General features: G+C 43.3%; 1 protein-coding gene across 4 annotated transcripts in view; it reads left to right on the top strand.

The window, feature by feature from the left end:
- magi1b (membrane associated guanylate kinase, WW and PDZ domain containing 1b) overlaps nt 1-21,039 on the top strand; it is a 131,627-nt gene that overhangs the window by 44,459 nt on the left and 66,129 nt on the right. For all 4 annotated transcript variants that reach the window (XM_083972026.1, XM_083972024.1, XM_083972025.1 and 1 more), the window contains exon 2: nt 11,072-11,188. In XM_083972026.1, coding sequence (XP_083828152.1) covers nt 11,072-11,188 — 117 coding nt within the window. The remainder of the gene's footprint in view (nt 1-11,071; nt 11,189-21,039) is intronic.

Below are 21,039 nucleotides of genomic sequence, written 5' to 3'. Positions count from 1 at the left end.
TTACTAAAATTAGATCAGTGAGCAGATGTAGTGTGTTTGAGTGTCCTTTTCGTATGCATGTGTTGCCAAATGTATTCATCCGCATGAGCACGGCTGCATGTCTGTATTTGTGCGTTCACACATCTTGAACGCGTCTTGAGTCAGCAGTGTGACAGGGTGACGGGGGCAGGAAAGTGGGTCAGTCATGCCTCTCAAGGCATGAGCGAGCCGGATGGAGTGATGGATGGATGGATGGATGGATGGATGGATGGATGGATGGATTGAAGATGATGACTAGAGGTGGATGTTGACAGCTGAAGGGTGTGGCTGAGGAAAGGAAATAAGAATTTAAGGATGGATAAGGGGGTTAATTTAGGGATTACATAAGAAGAGAAGTAGACAGGATGAGAGAGAGAGAGAGAAAAGAATGAGAGGGAGAAAACAGACCTTGAGATGAAAATCAGAGGACAATAAAAAAAAAAAAGGGGGAAGTACTGGAATGTAAATTAGTCAGCCACATAGATAACAAACACACAAGGCAGAGGAAATTTTCAGCCTCATTTTAAATCTGGCATGAAGCTTCACGATATAAACTCATAATGGATATGACTCACTCTCACTCTCTCACTCAAGTCAAATAATGAACTAAATGTGAAAATGCAATGTGATAAACACTTTTCTAGGCTTTTTGATCACTAATGCTTTTCATTTCAAGCCTTATTCACCCATTCACACAGCACCTTTTCGAAACCTTCAGCTGTTTTCTATTATACACAAAGACACTTTGACATTTGACCTGGAGGAGCTGATAATTCTGATCAGTGGATGTACCCTCCTGTACCACTACACCTCCTTCTGTGCAATATCCAAAGCAGTCAGTTCAATTCAATTCAATTTTATTCAAACAACTTTATTAATCCCACACGGGGCAATTAGTTTTGAGCAGCAGGTTGTCGTGGTTCATATATAGCCTACATGGCCCACAATAAATAGTCAATACAACATGTCAGACAACAACCTGGAGCTTAGAATGGATAATAAATATAAGAATATAAGTGTTATGTGTATTGCAGTGAATCACAACAGAGGTTATCATAGGCCACTTGAGCAGGACTAGACTGACCAATTATAATATTATTTACAGAGACCCAACATTCCCCCCATGAGCAAGCGCTTGGTCACAGCGGCGAGGTAAACAAACAGAAACCTTGAGCCGGACCCAGCTCATGGTGGGTGGAGGTTTGACTCGACCTGTTGGGTTTTAAGAGAGACAGTGAGCTCTGTGAAATGAAGACCAGAATAGGAATAAAGATACCACTCACAGGAATCAGCAAATCCATCATTAGAAGTGCAGATACACACTGTGTCCCCTCACGCTTAATGATCCTGAGTGGCATGTGCCCCCTGGTGGCAGAGTTAATGAGCTTGCCCTGCGTCCTGAGGTGAGGCCGACTGTGACGGCCCCTTCCCCCTAATGTGTCCAGTCCAGGAGATCTGTGATGAAGACATGGAGTCCCAACAACTGTTTCATACAGTCAGTCAGTCAAGTATGGACACACTTAGACTGGACTTCCCTCATCTGCCCCTCATTTACCTCCTGCCTTGGATTATTTTGCTCTACTTTGTTTTACCTCTTAAAGCCCCGTTCAGGCTCCACCCGATGGCTTTTAACATCTGTATATCAACCAGATTGAATTTCTCCATCTTTCCTCCTGTTGTTTATGTTATTTCCTCCTCCTCCTCCTCCTCCTTCACCCTCCTGCCCTCCCTCCCTCCCTGCCTGTGACCAGTGGTTGGTCTGTCAGTGTTGTGTTCACCCACTGTGGGCCTGGGGTGACTTAGCACACTGCTTCTGATTACACCCCAGCAGTTGCCCATTTATCTTGCCGTGAAATGGAATAAGGGTGGAGAGAGGCCAGAAGATATTATGGTAATACATCTCACTACTGCAAAGGCCTAATAAACCAAGAAATTTTCAGCTTAGTCATACATTTACAAGAGTCAATCTTGAGCCTTTATTTGTAGCTTTGGTGGTAATTTGCTGATGGTGTTTGCTTGATTTTTATTTTAGTGGGACATTGTTACTTTTGGATTGTGTTGTTTCACTGCCTTAATACAGATGGACTTATTTCTCTGGGGTCTTAGTCCCTGAGTTTCTGTAGGTGGCGCCTGTGTATCTGAGCATCTTGTATGTGAATTTTACTGAGAGAGACTCAGTTTCTAAAATAAGAACATGACATTCAGATTTATAAGTCATACTTATGAGAAAGAACGATTTCACAGTTTATACATGTGAATATCATTAGTATTTTTTTTAGATTTGTCACAAGGAATATTTCTCAACCTGCAAAACACACACAGTTTGTGCCTCTGGTAGAGGCAGAAACCCTGTGGTTGTCATACAGGTTGTGTCAGATTGAGTGTGAAACATCCAGATTTACAAACTGATGATGTAGAGTGTGGAAGAAGATGACATATGTCAGGTTTTTGGGGTCTGATGAAAGACAATATTAGAATTTGAAATGTAAGATCCTGTGTTTTTGGAGTCCGACCCATACTTGAGGCTAAAATGAAATTTTAATGACATACACATGACATATAAAAGGATGGAATTGCCCTTTAAGACAAGAACATTGTGATGATGTCAAAGCATTTTCTGTGGCGCTTGTGGGTTTTTAATCAGGTTCTTTCCTTTCATATGTCAGCGGGTTGCTTGCTCTTTCATATATTTGAATACATATTTTTTTAAGACATGGGCAATAGAATTTGGCAAAAGTATGTTTCAGTTTGTTGGGAATTGCAGGGGTTGCTGTAATCACAGTTGGACAATTAGTGTTAGAAGGAGGACTTTGCTGCTTTCGTAGCTTGTTCATATTGGAATGATTCAGTATTTTCCATAAACCATTAATTAAATAGAGTATTGAATTATTCTGTTTTCATTCGATGCTTTAATCACATTTATAAAGAAAAGCAGCCTCATGAAAAGACTTGTTTTTTAAAGTCTGGTCCTTTTTGCTGTCTTCAAAAACACTTTGGCTGCTTGAACATGAAAAGCACTTTGCTAAATGACATTTGAAATGTGTGAAGGTTTGAGCTGAGCAGTGTCTGCATCACATTTCTCACCCACTGTAAACACATCACTTTCTGGTCACATGAGCCTTCGGAGTCCGTCTTCATACAAATTCTTGACATCCTCCACTTCTCCGTTGCTCTTCCCCTCTTCCATTCTATCTTTCTGACAATCTCGTGCTCCCGTTCGCAGCCTCTCCTTGTATAAAAGTGCTGATCTGCCCTCTTAGCCGGGGGACCTGTTTTAAATCTCTGAGCCAATCAGCTGGCCTGTCACTGGAGACTAATACTCCCATTGGTCTTGAAATGCCGCCTGTCAATGAGGAGAGACCATGATGGAGAGGTAATTACTTCCAAAATACTCGTGTCCCACTGGCTTATGCATCAGTCAATCAATAATCACATCATTAGCTGGGCTGATCCCGGCCTGAGAGAAAAGTTTGCATCAAGGAAACCTCTAATTTATTGGTTTATGTTAATGATGTTCACTTTGTTTTTTCTTGTTATGTGAAGATGCAGCAGCTGAATGTGAATGACTTCGGGAAGCTTTATTTATACCCTTTGTCTTTCACATTTTAGGCCTTTAGGTTTTAGCAGTAAAGGCCACATCTGTCGTTCTATAATACCTGTTGACAATAAATGCAAAGCCATCGCGGGTGTCACCGGATGATGGATTTTCTCATTCACATGCCTCTCAGGAGGGAGCGGCAGTCATGGAGGCTCATACTGTATATAGGTATCATCACAAGAATATTAATAACAGAACGTACAGTGGTGTGTTTAGCACCTACATAAATCATGATGCAGGCTCTGTATTGCTGTTTATAGCTCCTGAGTCCTTGGCTGGCACGTGCCGATGTTGGTCTAATTGGACAAGTGCTCGCGTTGTGTAAATAATGGCCTCTAAAAAAAAGAGAAATACAATATATCTCACACACACAGATATGGTTTCATAAAAAGTCACACGTATGTGCTGTGCTCCTCTCAATCCACCGTCAGATTGCAGCAGGGAAATTGACGCCTCTACTGCAGGCCCTTGTACTGTACGTGCTGAAATGAATCCTCTGAGGATTTCTTCTTCCCAGTGTGGAGGACGACGATCAATGAAAGCAATCTGGAACATTGCAAACAGGCGAGCAGCTTCAGGACATACAACCATATAGACAGCGCTGGAAATGCATCAGAGATTTAACCCTGGCTGCGTTGGATCTGGTGTTTTTCTATCTTGACTCAACAAAGAGCAGATGCCAGAGGATAAAAATTAGTTTTTGTCGTTCCATAGTAGTACTGACTCGACTCCACCTGGTCCTGTGCTATGTGCTTTTCCACTGCCTTAACTACACATTGAATCATACAGTAGTGATTGCCACTGTGCCTTGAGTTTTGAGACTCACACATTATCTGCAGCTTTTGGGAATTTAAAATTTGATGCTATTGAAATGGTAGAACAGTGAATCCTCCTGGTATTTCTTCTGTGTTTTTGTGGATAACAACTTCTGAAGCAACTCTTGGAATCATATCGAGTTTATGATATGACTAGTAGAGCTTATGGATCATAGACAGCATTGGTGTTGTTTTTGCTGCATTGGGGAAATAATATAGCTGGTTCCAAAATAGTTCCTTCAGAGAAAAATAGATGGCTCATGCCATTTAAGCCATTTCCTCATACATACATTTCATTATCTGAGTGCATTTCCTCCTTCATTTAGAGCTTCACTGCCTCATATGGGCAGTGATTGGAAAGGCGTTCGTCCCTGCAACAAGAGGCCAGGAGAAAGCGCCCTTCATTCACATGTGTATTAGCATAAATGTGTCTGTTTTTTTGGAGTATCCACATTACAGCTGATTCAAGGCCACCAGAAATTCTACAGCTCTGTACATGAATTATCATGTAAACCTGATTTCTGGAGAAGTTCTCAGAACCTTTCACCATATAGCCTTTCAGCCACAGAATAATTTAACCTAATGCATGTAAAATGCATTGACTGTTCATCTTTTTAGTCTTCGCTTTATGGGATATTTTACTACATTGTTAGAAACTGAGTGCTTGATATAATTTATTGTCTCATAGGTCCTACCTACAATGCACTGTATGAACTGATGATGGCATTCATACAGAGAATATAAAGAATTTGACAACTATAATGGGGCTCATTGTCTAATTCTGATAGTGAGGTGTTGCCTTTGTTTTTGTAATACCCTGTTAGTCCAGAGGGGGGCAGCAGACTATGCCTGGCTGTGACCATCAACACCTTCAGCACAGACAGTGCTCATCTGGCAGCTGTTGCTATGGATACAGAGCCCGGCCATTGCTGTGATGCAAGCCACATCTAATAGAGGAACATAGGGGGTAGTGTCGAGCTCAGAGATAGGGATGTACACACACACACCTTTCTGCTCTGTGAATAGGAAAGACTGAACCCCTTCACATTTCTGCAGTACAGTTTTGGGTCTTATTGCCCAGAGTGAGTTTTTGCAACAGTCTCGATCAAGGAAAACCATTCTCGCCATCTACTATTTCTTCTAGATGCAACCTCCAGCTGGCTGCACTGAATGTGCACCTAATTTGCGTGATAGTGAATCAGATTCCTAATCACTGATCAAGGGTCAGATAGAGCTCTTTCTCTCTCCCCTCCGATCACCTCCTAATCATTATGACATATGGTTAAGCTCCGATAAGTGTTGATGAAAATGTTAACTGCACGTTGTTGCTGCTGAATGCCGCTCGAATCAATTAAATGGTGATTAACCCTTATTATCTGATTAACTAGAGCCACGGATGGACTGTGCTCGCTTAAGGGTTGATCACTTAAGACATGACTTTGGACAACCTGTGTGTGTCTCATTGCTAAATTTAACTTGAAGTAGGTCAGATTTGAATGGCACAAATCCATTTGACTTTAAAGCCCAATTTCTTTACTATGTCCCACTTTGGAGAAACTAAATTTAACAATAAACAGCCCTATGAAAGAAGGTTTTTAGTTCTAATAATAGCCCCTGCCTGAGAAATGTGTCCCTTGATGTTAAAAAGACTATTGAAGAGGGGAGGGGGGGGTGGAGTTATGTTACCTTGTAAGCCAGACTGTTTGTGTATTCTACATCGATTCAACATTCAGTGCCCAGCCAGACATGGTGATACTGCCAAATCTGACTTGGCTACATGAAAAACAGGCTGGCACCCTGGCATATGACTGTGTTCTCTGCTTTGTTACTTAGACTGTTGCTTTGTTTTGAGAGGGTGATCGTATTGCCCATTGCCCAGAGCATCACTTAGAAGCTTCTGTTGAAGACCTTATCTAATAGGGGTTTTTATTTCTGGACGTGCCATGAATTGTTATTATAACCAATGCTACCTGTTGTTAGAGGTCTACACAGAACGCTGAATAAGGGGACTTTTATTTGCTGTCTCAATTTTAGCTGAACAACAATGAAAGTCTAGAGCCAGGTTAGTTTGTTAGTCTGGTCTCTTTATTGTCTGTGCACCCCCATTAAACTTAAAAAAAATGTTTAGAACATTATGCTTTGTGTAAATATGCTGTACTTTTTAAAAAGTATATATTTTTTGGATAGTTTAGTAGAGAGACAGGAAATGGTGCGGCAGAGAGAAGGGGAATGACATGCATTAAAGGGCCGCCCAATGCGGGATTTGAACCGGGGCCGACTGCAGCGAGGACACAGTAGCCTCTGTATGGGGCACCTGCTCTACCAACTGCGCTACACAACGCCCCAAATATACTGTACTTTTAAAGTTACTGCAGTCTCCAAAAGTCTTGTGTTGCTGGTGCTTTGCAGTGAATTCCTTGCAGTAGCCCCTCCCACTCCCATAGCCACTGTGGGTGGGGCCTCCACCCAGTCGCCCAGCTTTTTGGCTTCGGCATCAAACTTTTTTTTCAGTGGCAATGTGTTGGACCCAGTAACATGTTTAGTGGACAAGAGCTGCTTGAGGCATGCTGATGTTTAGCAGGTAAAATCTAAGTTTTATGTATCAATATGCAAACATTTGCTACCATTAAACACTACATATGGTGTATAGGGTGATGGGAAGTCAATTGTTTTGCAGGTATGGACTGACAGATATTGTCATCTCTTAAATCAAACAAACTGGCATGGCTGAAATTTGGAAATGGAAGTCTAGAGTGAATTGAGCTTCTCTCCTGTGTGAACATGGAATAAAATTGTACATAATTATATTTTCCATATAAGTCTGGAACAGTAACCTCTCATGTGAATGCTGCATTGGAACCAAACATACACGGTATAAACTTCCATTACAGAGCTGCCTGTAATGTAATGTAATTTAATGTAATCAAGCATAAGTCAGTATTGAATTTGGCCTGAGCTTCAGGTATCTTTCAACTGGACTGATGAGTAAGATTAATTTAAGGAACAGTCAGGCCATACAGAGATATTGGTGTAGCATAAACATAGCTTCAGCTCACGCAACCAGCCAGGGCCCTCCACTATGTAATGACATCGCTCATCTGGAGCGTGAAGGAGCCGAACAAGGCGGCGACTCCTGCCATCTCCAAGTCAGCAGAAATCGGTCAAACCTTTCCTTTCCCCACTACGGTGGCCCAGTGAGCAGCGAGGATCCAGTTTCAGTGAAGTTTGGTTTTTCCATGCTGTGAATACAGATGTCAACTGCCAGCGGAGGGTCTGGCTGGTGCCATGTCTGGCTCTGCATGTCTGAGCAAGGCCTTGGCTGGCTGATCAGAGCTGAGGGGTGCAGGGGTGGGCTCAATGGGAGATGCCTGGAAAGTAGTGGGGCTTTTCACATTTCAGCTTTGTCTAAAACTCTTTTGATGTTTTGTCTGGCTTACTCTGATGTTCTCTTTTTGTGCGACAGACTCTGCCTCTTTCTCCCTCTCTCACTCTTTCTCTCTCCTCTCTCTCTCTCTCTTGCATAAACCCCTTCACCCCCACTTCCCTTCTGTCACAGATTGCGTGTCTCCTTCCCAAAAATCTTGCTTGTTTTAGGGGGCTTATGGAAAATCTATAACAGGTGGGCTGTGTTTGAAGGATATGTCTTTTCTAATTATCTGTTTGCAGAGGGATTTGTGTGGGTGGCCACTGGGCCAAATGTTCTTCAAACCCAGCCCTGCTGCCTGCCTGCCTGGTATCTGCTGCCCATGAATCAATTGAAATCAACTAATTGGTTAATGAATGAATGAAAGCACCACAAACCCGGTCAGACACCTGGCCTTGGTCTCAAAAATGCATGACTGGATATTTTGAATAACTATTATTGTATGTTTTAGATTGATCAAGTCGGTCCAGATCTTCAGGATCAGTGGTTTTCTTTTTGCCATCTGAGCTAGCATCATTATACACACAGTACCAAAACAGAGCAAGGTAACATTAATGGGTTTAGTTAATGGGCTTATGGTGTTAAGATACTCAGCACTGGTTTGAAGGGGCTGACTAGCTGCCTTAAAGGCTTAAACAGAGGTGAGTCGTGATCTTTCTGACCTTCTTGTGCATAAGATGAATGACAGATTGCTGGTTGTGCATTCACAGAATATCGCTCTCTAAGATAACTGTGTTTGTGCTATGGTTGGACCAATGGAGACTTGATTTGCAGCCAACCAAAAGACTAAAATCTACACACTGTGGCTCCACTTAAGGAGAGTGGTTTCAGAGTAGTCTGCTGTTGTTTTAACTCGTGGATGGGGGAAAGAGAAAAGGAGAAAGAAAATGTGGTGGAATGGTATTTGACCTCAGACCAGCAACAACACATTATGTTGGGGAACCACAAAATGAGTTAACTCCTGGAGCTCATGTGTACACTGGGTCCAGCCAGCATTTAAGTGCAGGTCAATCAAAAGAACTGTGTTCTTTTCATGAATTTAAAAAAAGGGGTCAAGAATTTAGATTATGACAGTGTGGGAGCAAGCGGAAACAGCAAATGCCCACATACTTAAACTGCCTCTCGTGGCTGACCCAAAGACAGAATCATCCACATAATCCACATATTTTGAAAAGGATGAGTTAAAAGCATAAGCTGTCCTTTTAATGTCAGTCATTGGTCCCCAATCTTGTTTATGTGAGTAGTGGACACTCAGGTTCCACATTTTCAGATGCTGTGTTATACAATTACAGTTAATGCAACCTACTGTATTGACACCAGGTGGTGATTAGTAGACGGCATGATATTCAAAGTGTGCTTTCTACTGGATCATCACCTTTTCATCATTTGTATTTGAAGGGTATGTGTTGATTTTCATTCATGCATTGTGTTTGCTCATTGTGGTTAAAACGACAAAGAGAGAGGAGGTAGGCTATGTTGGTAAATGTTTTCCACTCCCAGATTTCCAGAAGTCTTGAACTCGGAAAGGGTCACATGGTCAGTTGAGGGATCTGCTAGCAAGGAATGCCCATTGCTCTCCAGTAATTGGTGTGTAGCAGAGCACATCAGGGTGTGTATTAGGCTCTCTGTTGGCCTGAGCGTTGGCTTGTGACCTGTTGTGAGGATTACAACGCAGTGATATGTCTAGATGGGACGGGGCCAGGAGCAGAGTTTCTTCCCAGGAAGAGCTTAGGCAGCAGGGAGAAGAGAAGACTCAACCTCTCTGCTCAGACTGTTGACTAAACTGCCACGCTCACTAGCAGCCGTGAGGCTTGTTATTATCGTTCATCAATTATCCACGATCAAAGCGTCTAATTAATCACTTAGAATTTCAAGGGTCTGGATTCACAAAGACTCTGATGAACCCTGAGAGGGAAACTTAAAACACCAGCTTCTGATGTCTCTTTTATCCTTTTTTTATTTTCTAAAATAAAGAACCTAATTCAAACATTTTAATACACATTGTGTGATCTGACATTTCAGAACAATATTTTTTCTTGTTCCAGATTTTTACATGGGTTTATATTAACTTATATTTTATATTTTGTTATTTCAGTGTATGTCTGACGCCTGCAAACCCACACTTTGACAATCTGAGGAGCATCAGCGTGACCATAATTCAGTGTTAGCATTCCACACTCTTGTCACACATGACAGACAAAATTTTGGGTCACACATTAAAACAAAGAGCAGTCATATCATTGTCTGTGGGATGTGTCTGTTGTGTTTCAATTATGTATTTTTTATCATATGAACCTACAATTATTCTGCCAACCGTACAGAATGCTCCTCTGTACTATGCTACCAATCTCAATCATCTTATTAAACACACACACACACACATGCACATACAGACGCACACACACATACACACAGTTTCCATGGAAACAGGATCCAGGGCCTTTTATGACTGGTTGTTTGCCCAAGACAACCGAAAATGGTCTCAGCAGCAAAGCAAAGATGGGAGATAAATGGTTTGTGTAATAAATAATGGGACATGTTTCTATTATAGAATGTGATAAGATGTTTATTGTTGCCTGGAGGAGTGTTGTTATTTAATTTAGACCGAGCCATTGTCATATTAATTAGGTAAATGATCAATTTTCCTTCCTTTTTTGTGTGACAGCAGACAGGAATGCGTTTCATATCTCTGCTCTGTTACTCATGTCATCAGTCTGTTTAGTGCTGTGCTTCCACATGCATGTAGTAGGCTACTGTGGACACTCACTGTAGCGGCCACACACATACACACACACACGCACATACTCGGACACTTTCCAGCCGCGCTGCCCTTCAGTAGCCTAATGTGTGTCTGAGGTCCAGATGGCGTAGCAGTAGGAGGGCTGATTTGCGGTGCTAGCCAGAGCGCTAGCAGTCTCAGAATTGGCTAGCCCTGGCTGGCTGGAGAGGGAGAGCCTGCAGCCAGTTACCCCTCTAAGTGACAATGGCAAGTGTACAATTCACAGCTATGCACTCGGCATCGAGCTTTGCCGTGGTTGCAGGGTAAACTTGTGTTTTTCTTTTTTTGCGGGAGCCAAACAGTGTGACTATTTGACACTCCACTGTGAATGATAACAACCAGGGCCTCTTGTGTTGTTCTTGTGTGTCTGCTGCTAACCTTCAGTAGTTTGATGCAGTTACCACATGTTTTCCTCTTTTTTGTGTGCACAATGACAGGAAGCAAGCTTAACAAGGACCTGAAGCATTATCTGAGCCAGCGCTTCCAGAAGTCGTCGCCTGACCACGAACTGCAGCAGACCATCCGAGACAACCTCTACCGCCACGCCGTGCCTTGTGAGTCCACGATCGCGTTAACACCTCGCTCTGCCGTCTCCTCTGTCTCCTCACGTTCCTCCTGCCCTGTCTTCTTCGTGTCCTCACATTTATATGAGCTTTTTTTCTTCCAAATCCTCTTAATGCTTTGTTTTTATGAGTCAACACACAACGTTGCTGTAACTCAAAACACTGACATTTAATGTGAGCATTCAGATAAAAGAGACAAGTAAAAAAAAACTTGAGTTAGGTCAGTGTGAGTCGCTGTCTTAGCTGCAGGCATGATCAATTTTAGATCCATGTAGCTGCCTCACACAGACACTTTGTATGGCTATCCAATTAAGCCTCATATTATCAGTCTAATCTACGCATGCATGGAGTTGCCTTTTGACCAACGTTGGTCTTTCAGGCCTTTGAGGACTAACCTCACAGCTGATCTTTTGTTTCACTAATACAACTCCATACTAAAATTGACTTTTCTACCCCAAGCTGACAACAAGCAGTGAGCTCATGTAAAATTAGCCAACCCTTCATCACCTATTTATCTGTTCGGTCAGCACAGTGTGTGCTTTTACTGATATGGTCTGTTCATTGAGAGGAAAAGTTGGTGACATAGTGAGAAGGCCAGTATTATCTCATGTCCACAGGATCAATAGCACCAATAATTAGACGCTGCGGCCTCATCCTCATCACCCTGTAGCACTAACTGGTTTCTCTTCTCCCAGACCTGGCTGTGTAATAGAGGCTTGTGTCGTTGACATTTTCTTTCCCAAACTGTCGGTATGGCAAATATCTAAAAGACATTTGTTTGTTCTTTTTGTTTTTGATGCTGCATATCTCCCTCATAACTGCTGCTCCTTCAAAAATGGAAGTACATATTTGAATTGTTGTAGTCTGCCCTGCTGTGAAAAACAGACCCTGAAGAATGAAGGATGCGGAGTGTTAACATTAGCACCACAATAAGTGAGTCCTTCTGTGAAGGAAGCAGATAAAACACCTAGAAAGACAGTGCTACTGATGAATTATGCTGCATGTTACCAGTTTGCATACAACAGTGACATTAACTGAATTGACCAATGAGAGTCAGTCATCTTCGTTAACATAATTTCCTACTGACACTGGACATCACATGCCCCACAGTAGGAAATATAGACTTTGCAGAAAATGTAGTTTTTTTTGTTTGGTGTGAATTTTTGACTTGAAAGCGGCGCTCATTTCCCCCATGCTTTTTCCTTAATGGTTCTCATCCGTTGCTGTTTCAATTAGTTTATTCATGGCCCTCTCACGCAAATTACTCCCTGTATGCAGGAGGCTTGTTTAACCGCCTTTATCTGCATTACCTCCACTGCCATATGTCAGCCAGACACTGGTGGAGGGTGGGGGTCTGGCCATAATGACCATTTTAATCACTGAGTGGTCAGTGGCGCACCAGTAAAAAAAAAAAAAAATGCTGGTGTTATTAGCAGTAAACAAAGCATGAAGGTGTTCCCCAGACCATACGTTTTATAGGACTGTAAAGTTTTGTTGTCATGCACTTGTAGAGGAGCATGAGGCTCTCACTGGAATATTAAATTTACAATCATTTGCCATAGTTTAATTTTTTCCCCCTTTTTTATTACGATAGCACATGTTACAGTGAGTACAGTCCATGAATAAACAGCCCCATGTGTCCTTCACACTAACAGAATAATAAAACAAGAATCACACGACAGCAGTTGTATATCACAGCAGTTACATTCATGTACTCAAAGTGTATCTATTTGCCTGGACTGCTTTTGATTGTGGGAGGTCAGTGTGTGTCCATGTTGACGTATGTCCAAAGGTTGTTAGAAGCACTGTCCAAGCGTATGTGTAGGTGTAGGTGTGATTAATGCACAGCAAGCAGGTGGAGAAACAGATGGAGAAGTGTCCGTGTGGGTGCTGGAGCTTCTCCTGCCTCTGAAGGAGGGCACAATGGTGACTGAGGTTAGCAACATTTCTGCACATTCTTGCGCCGTCTCATAGTTCCCATGTGCACCGGCCCAAGATGACTGGCCTGATCTCTTCTGCTTGTATTTTGTAGTTTACATTAGTATGCGCTGCTCCCAGGAAATGGACATATGCTTGCACCTTCGTCCAACAACAGAAGCCTCTGCCCTTCTGCTTATTCACCTTCACTGTTGACAAACTACCCCTCAGCCATTCAAACTCAAGAACCGCAACTTTAAATAATGTTGCATACTCACATTATAAGTTCTGTGTGACAAAATTTCCCCTGCTTTAAGCAGTGCAGGTGGAGACTGACTGATAGACATTTTTTACCATAGAGCTCACAGCTTACCTGAGCTGTGAGCTTTAACTGCCGAGACCATTCAGTAGGACAAAGCTGCACAAACTGTACGTACTCGACTCAGCTGATGCCGATACCAGCTCTTGTTCATACTCACTGCATCCGGTGCTCCTCAAACACGCTGAGCTACAGTCCATGCAGAAGAGGCTGCTTAGGAGCTTCAAGGTTCTTCAGATGTACCAAAGTGCCAGATTACTCCTGATCAATTAGTTTTTCATTTATTTTAATGTGTCTATCATTTGTTTTTTCATTTCTGTTACTGATTAACATCCACTAGATTAGCTACAAGCATCTTATGTTTGTGTTGGATGTAGATGTCTGCTCCCCAGTAAAAAAACAAAACAACCGGAAACAACTCTTTGTCTGAGATGAATCCAATTCCAGTTTGTTTTTCTAAAGATTAGATGAGTGCAATGAGCGATTTGTCATAATGATGGAAAGCGTATCATCTGTTTATCAAAATGAAAATAGGTCTGTTTTACTGCTGTCGTGGAGCAGCAGTTGTAGGGCTGAGTAAATCTATTAAATATATTGTTTTTTTGCATTTGCAATTTTCCCATATTCAAGTGTTTCAATCCTATGGCATTAATATAGCCATCTGTGTGGTGTTGGAATGGATATATTCCCTATGTGCTACAGTTATTGTTACTGCCAACAACACTGTGCCGGCCAGGGGAGGGCGTAGATGCCATGTGTTGACTCTTAACACGACAGATCATGTATGTTCCACCTGCCCTGATGTTTCGGGCCGCCTTCACGTCGATGCCCTGAAAAACTAGTCAGAAGGGAAGCAATAAGTGCCTGATCCCTCATTGGCACCGTCTATGATCACTGCCAACTGTGTTTGCTGGGGTGGCGACGTGCTGTTTCCCTCACACTGTGGTAGTGAGTGAATGTTTGCTCTGTGCCAGACGTGCACACCATTAACCACCATGTATCACCATTCCAATATAGTATCTGCAAAACCAAAAGACATGATATTATTTTCATGCAGAGAAGCAGTTTTTAAACTCCAAATCAAGTTCATCTTTGGCTTGTTTCACATACACAGCCAGCATACTCATTGACATTCAATGGAGTTGGCAATTTTTTCTTTTTTTTTTTTAAATAGAACAGATGCAAAATATTACCATCTCATACAGCTCTGCCCATTCATTAAAATTTGCAAATTTTATGAAATACATTCTGAACATAAACCAACCCATGTCCCCACAACCCTGTTTAAAAAAAAAAATTGAAGCCACAGGACTCCCACCCTCCCCCATCTGCTAAGGCGTCCGTCGGCTTCCCTTGTGGTCACCCCATCCGCACGTTCAGCATTCCCAATCTCCCATTATCCCCGCGCCAACCCTCCACCCCCCCCCCCCCCACCCCCCCTCTATCCCACTCTCATTCCTGAACCCCCCAACTCATGACACCGCTGCCTCCCGTCCTCCCGCTGCCACTGCTGCTGCTCCCTTTCTCCATCTGTATCGCGCCTCCTCTCCTCATTTTTCCGGAGCAGTAGCAAGAGGAGGAAGAAGAAGGAGAAGAAGAGAGGATTTCTGTGTTTGGTGTATACCTGACTTAAAGCTCGGCATTCTGTGCCTGCGAGCCTTGAAAAAAAAAAGGGGGCTGTGGTCTCTCCTGCATCAAGGCAAGTATTAGCACAGTGTTGTCTGCCGTGGCTGTTGTGATGATGCTGATGACTTGGTCTTCACCTCTCAAATAAGCAAGATTTGAGGAGGCTCGTGTGTTCATGTGGGCGCGTGAGTGTGTGTGATGAATTGCGAGGCTAGCAGCACAGACGATTGGACGACCTGTATATAGGCTAAGAGGACGGCTCAGAGGGAGGTGGGGGCTGAAGCCGCGGGGCTGGAGATGGGGGTGGGGTGGAGTTTGGGTGTGGGAGGGAGGGAGGGGGGGGGGCAAGAAGGGGGGGATGGGCGGAGAGGAGAAGAGAGAGAGAGAGAGAGAGAGAGAGCGGATGGAGAGATGCAAAATCACTCTCACACACTCCAATCAATGCCGGCTATAGCTAGCCAGCCAAGCTAACATAAACATATGTGCACATGTGAGTTGTGGTTGTGTGACAGTTCACTGTGTGGTCTGATGTGTGTGTGTGTGTGTCAGGCAGCCTGGCGGTGTGTCTACAGTATGTCAGCAGTCATCCTGCCGCTGGGTTTGGCGAGTTCCAGATTACATCTACAGATGCAATCACACTGTGTCACCTGAACAAAAGCAGCCAGCGCTCTCACTGTGACAATGACTGTGCCTTTCCTAAAAAGCAAAGGGCTGCACATCAAGAAAGACAACAACAATGGCAAAAGGAAGGTTTAGGAGTGAATCGTCTACACTCCGTAGCGTCGCTGACTGACATGTGACGTATGTCAGTCAAATTCTATGTGTCTGACGTGTATTACATAAGGGATGTTGTTTTTGTCAAGGCTAGATGAAGGTTTGGAAACGACAAATCCTTCCTGTTCTACCAGTTCTCAGTTGAATTACACGATCACAAAAGATTGCTTTGCTCCACTGTGCAGCCACAGCTGGATACAACTTGTGTTTTAAAGCTGTGTAGTTATGAAATTCATTTACTGAATGTTTGTTAAGCTGAGTGGACACTGTAAAGGGAAGAAGACACGATTGGTAATGAAAATCCTATTAGTTTCATTCAGTAATGTTGTTTGGACCTGTTTTCCTCCATAAATGGTTGAACATTCTTACCACATAATACAATCAGAAAGATATTTCATTCTATAAGAAAGAATTCTGTTTATATTTTGCTTTGGAAATAAACTTGTTTGCTATGATCTCTACTCTGAAGCTGAATCATAGCTGTTTTATGCTTTTGTAGTGGCCTTCATGATAAGATAAGCACCTCTGCTTCATTCTTTGCACAGAAATGAGAATGGTATCCATCTTCTCATCTCAAGCTTTGTGCTGAGAGTGCAAAGAAAAAAAAGCTATATAATTTCCTGCATGTTGGGTTATTCTCTGAATAGTACAATTTTGTGGTTTCGAATGGGGTTTGTTTACTTTTTTTTTTTTTTTTTCTGCCCTCAATGTTAATGTTTCTTCACAGCCACACCCACATCAGTTCGATTACCTTTGGAGCAGCTGGGCTCCCGCCCTGCTGCAGGTAGATCAGACAGGTTTTGAAGGAAACAATAGCAGCTGAATTGATGCTGGTGGGCAAGTTTTTTTTTTTATGAGCAGAAGTCAAAGGAATGTTGTCAGACAGAGAGTGAGTGATGGGAGGAGTCGTCCCCCCACCTCCAGATCCATAGCCCCCAACTGCCCCATCCACACACTGATGTGGGAGTTTTCTATGCACACACTCAATCACTGACACTCATAGACATGACAGGTGGAGGCAAAAGGGGTAAGTTACGTCTTTGCTGCAGTACAGGCAGTATGGGGTGTGTTTTTTTTAATGCTGAGGCTTATTTGTGCCGCTCTGTGACCAAGTCTGTTTTGACATATGGGAAATTTCCATTTTTGGATGTGGCAGCTCAAACTGTTTCCTAGTCTGCTCAAGGAGTTTGCAGATAATGATGCCTTTAAGTTTGCAATGGCTCTGTTAACTAAGTATGATGTCACATTGAATGTCTATAGAATATACTGTATGTTACATCCCAATCTGTATGGCAATTGAGATCACAATACTGTGATTTATTATATTACAGGGAGACTAGAAACTTAAAGGGATAGTTCAACATTTTGGCAAATTGGCCCATTGCCATAATCCCTATAGTCATAGCAGTAGGTTCGTTACCTTTAGTTGTCGGTGTAAGCTATTTTTAGACTGGCAGAGCAGAGCTGCTGCGAGATGCTCAGAGCTACACTATGGAGGCTAATGGGATTTCTTGGTTTCCCTCATGAAACTCATCAAATACACAATCCAACAACTCCAAAACGCTCTCCTGGACAAGTTGTGACATGTACATTAACCGCGTTATGAGATAATAACGGAACGTCACGAGACAGAGTTGTTAGGAATACAGTGACTGCTTGCTGAAAAACTGTCCCTGAAGGCAACGCGCATCAGCGGTTTTGCATGAATTTACCTCTAAAACAGCTCAGTCTTGTAACGTTCCGTTATTATCTCATAGCGTGGTGAATGTGCAGGTCACAACTTGTCCACGAGAGCGTTTTGGAGTTTTTGGATTGTGTATTTGATGAGTTTGATGAGGGAAACCAAGAAATCCCATTAGCCTCCGTAGCATAGCTCTGAGCAGCCTACCGCTCCGCTCCGCCGTTCTAAAAATACCTCACACCAACAAATAAAGGTAACAAACCTACTGCTATGACTAATAGGGATTATGGCAATGGGCCAATTTGCCAAAATGTTGAACTATCCCTTTAAACTATTGCCATACAATAGCCCTGCAATAAATCCAAGCTTTCGCAAGGTTGTTATGTTTGTTGTCCAGTATTGTGCGCTTTGAATGTTTCATTTACTGTCACCTTTATGAATGACGTGGATAGAGTACTTTCAATGACAGCTCAACTTGTAACTAAAGGTTATTATAAAAGTCTGGCTGAACTGCTGCTATAACTTTCAGTGGAGGCCTATGTGTGTGTGTTTGTGTGTGTGAGAGAGAGAGAGTGTGTGTGTGTGTGTGTTAAGATGCTGGAAAAAGCTTTTAAAAGGAAGCAGGTACGCTGCAGATATTGAAACCTTAAAGCAACAGGATGTCACTGCAACTTTTGAATGGAGCTGTGTCCAAGTACGCACCATTCAAATAAACTACACACTGTAGAAAACTAGTGTGCTGTTGTGGGAGTTGGTGTGTTGTATTAGAAGGCACAGTAACATGTTTTAGCCAAGTGAAATGATAGAAGTATTCTGTTGTACACAATGTGTGTTTACACTGTGGCTTTTGTAAAGCTCAGAGTAGACCTTGGACTACTGACAAAGAGAAGGCAACATCTTGTCCAAAGAATTTACAGTAGATATTTGAGTTTTGTGGCATCATGTTTCCAGAGACGTCTCATCATTGTTCGCCCTTATTTTTTAAGACTTATTCCTGCTGTGTGTTGCTCTTTTATCTCCTTTGTGTATCTTATAGTGGAACAATAGTGTCCGTCAACACACACTCAGAAACTAAGAGAATTTGGTATGCATAATTACATCTTTGGATATTCTTAACTCTGCGCTTTGTGCATGTTCAATGTGACTACCAGCATAGTGTTATAGGTTTATGGTGTGGATTTGGGATTCATTTAAGGGGTGTCTGCGATTGAATGGCACATGTCACGACCTTTGACCCACCCCTCTTTTTACATCTTCTCACTGCTGTTCCCAACCCCCTCCTCTGACCATAGAGAAGAAAAGACCCGTCCTACACAAGCAGAGCTGCCTTTTTACACGGTGCCAGTTTCATTCAGTTGTTGTTGGGGATTTTTTTGGTCTTGTTTGCATTTTCCATGTTGAAGCTTGGATTTTGTTCAAATGATTTGCTCCATTTGGGGATTGTCCATATGTTGCTGTGCTTCAAGTTTGAGTACATCCCTGCCCAGCTCTTGCCCAGCTCCCCTTGTTTTTTTAAAAGTTCTTCCCCTGACTTGTGTCCTCTTTATGTTGTTGGTCAAGGATGACTTGTTAAATGCTCCGAGCATGTGTATCAGTTTGTGTGTGTGTGTGTGAGGACATCGGTGTCGGGAGGGAAGAGAGAAGAAACAGAGGTGTAGGGGCGAAAGGAAGAAAAAAAAACTGATGGGCTCTGTGAAAGAATAGGGGTGAACAACCCAGAGAAGGGAAGGGAGTGAAAGAGAGAGAGAGAGAGAGAGCGAGAGGGGGAGGTGGGCGGGTGCATGTGGGTGCCTGTGAGATGGGAGACAGCGGGGCTCAGTCAGCGAGAGAGAGAGAGACAGACAGAAGCCCAGCATTGGTGTGCGTGTGTGTGTGTGTGGGTATGAGACGGAGCGCATTATAAGCCAATGTGTGGATGCTGCTTAGCTTTAGCTGCCATTAGCTTAGCATCACAAAGCCAAAGCTGGATAGAGGACAGACGCATGGGAGGAGGAAGGGGAGGGTGAAGAGGAGAAGGAACTGTAAATCTGCACTGGTTTTTCTTCAACTCATTCACACCTGATTGGATTTTTTTTCCCCCTCTGTCTCCTGTCGACGTGGTGTTGTTCTGTGGACTGTAAGGGGAAAAGGAGAAGAAGCCCCCCCTCACAGTGCTCCCTGACTGAGGTATTTTTTTTTTTTTTGTTTCTGTGTGTGTTTTAATTTGGAGAAAGGGGGGGACGCTGCATGAGAGAAGGGTTTTTTTTTGCCGTGATTTAATGGTTGGGGGTTGGGGATGGAGAGAGATGGAGAGGCAGGCGGCGAGGATGGCTGTGCATCAGGCGGAAGGCATCAGGAGCGGAGCGAGGGAGACGGGGAGGCACATCGCTGGCAGTAATGGAGGCTGATGTGTTGTGGTCAAAAGGAAGCTGTGTGTGTCTGTGTCTGTCTGTCTCAGGTATACGTGCGTGTGTGTGTGCGTGCGTGCATGTGTTTGTCTGTGCCCCGCTTTGATGCCCGTGTGTGGGCGCAAAGTGTCACTTCCCCTGTGTGTATGTGGCTACAGTGTGTTGTAGTGTGCGCGTTTTCTGGTGGAAGCACTCCAGCTCTGCGATGGCTGTGTTAAGGCTGTGTGATCTGTTGACATGCTTGATCATATTGGAAGCCATTACCTCCAGCTGCAAGCTGCCGTCTGCCTGTTTGTCTGTCTGGAGCTTCCAGGATGCTAAGGTTAGCAGCTCTACCTCTGCTTCATCCTTCCTCCTTTTTCTTTTTTCTTTCTCTCCCTTCCTCTTTCTCTCTTTTATCAATCCTTCTTGTGTCTGGATGACCCCCCCCCCCACCCACCCTCCTCCTCCTCCTCCTTCTCCTGCCACCCCCAATCTGTGTCCCTCCATCCCCGCTCCCTCCCCGCCCCTTTAAATGGATCGTTTTAAAGCCTTTCTTTTCCATTTCCATGTTGCTGTAGGTAGAGGCTAGCCCATGGTGCTTTTTTTCTGGGTTGAATAAAAAAGACAAAGGCTGGCTGTGAGTGTGTGCGGGGGGGCTTTTTCAGGCTGATTTCTGGCTGATTTAGCTTCACACTGCACTACTGGCCCTTCAGGTTTTTTTGTTTCTTATTCTAATATCTCTCTTTTTCCCTCATCCCTTCCCCCGGTCCTCAGATGCCCACCCCTCATATACACACACACACACACACACACACATAGACACACATATGCACACCACACTTTCTTCTGTATGGGAATTAGATAGAGTTGAAGGCATTGCTTGTGAAGAAAATAAAAACGGAGCACGTCACAGGTCCAGAGAAAGGCCTGTTTTGATCTCATTGTAGTCCGGCTCGTGTGTGTGTGTGCTGACTCTTCATTGCAAGCCTCTTTCAGCCACTCAGAGCAGTAACCCCCCCCCCACCAACTCAAAACACATCTCTAATGATAGGCGTCTGTGCCAATCTCTAAAAAGCCATAACAGAAAACTGCCCCGTTGAAATTAAAATCCCTGTCACTAACACATGCTGAGGACTCGGCTGATTTTTTAGGGTTT

Source organism: Trachurus trachurus (genome assembly GCF_905171665.1).
Source record: "Trachurus trachurus genome assembly, chromosome: 5".
Classification (NCBI taxonomy): Eukaryota; Metazoa; Chordata; class Actinopteri; order Carangiformes; family Carangidae; genus Trachurus; species Trachurus trachurus.
Note: the sequence above shows the minus strand (reverse complement) of the source record. Positions and strands in the feature narration are given on the sequence as shown.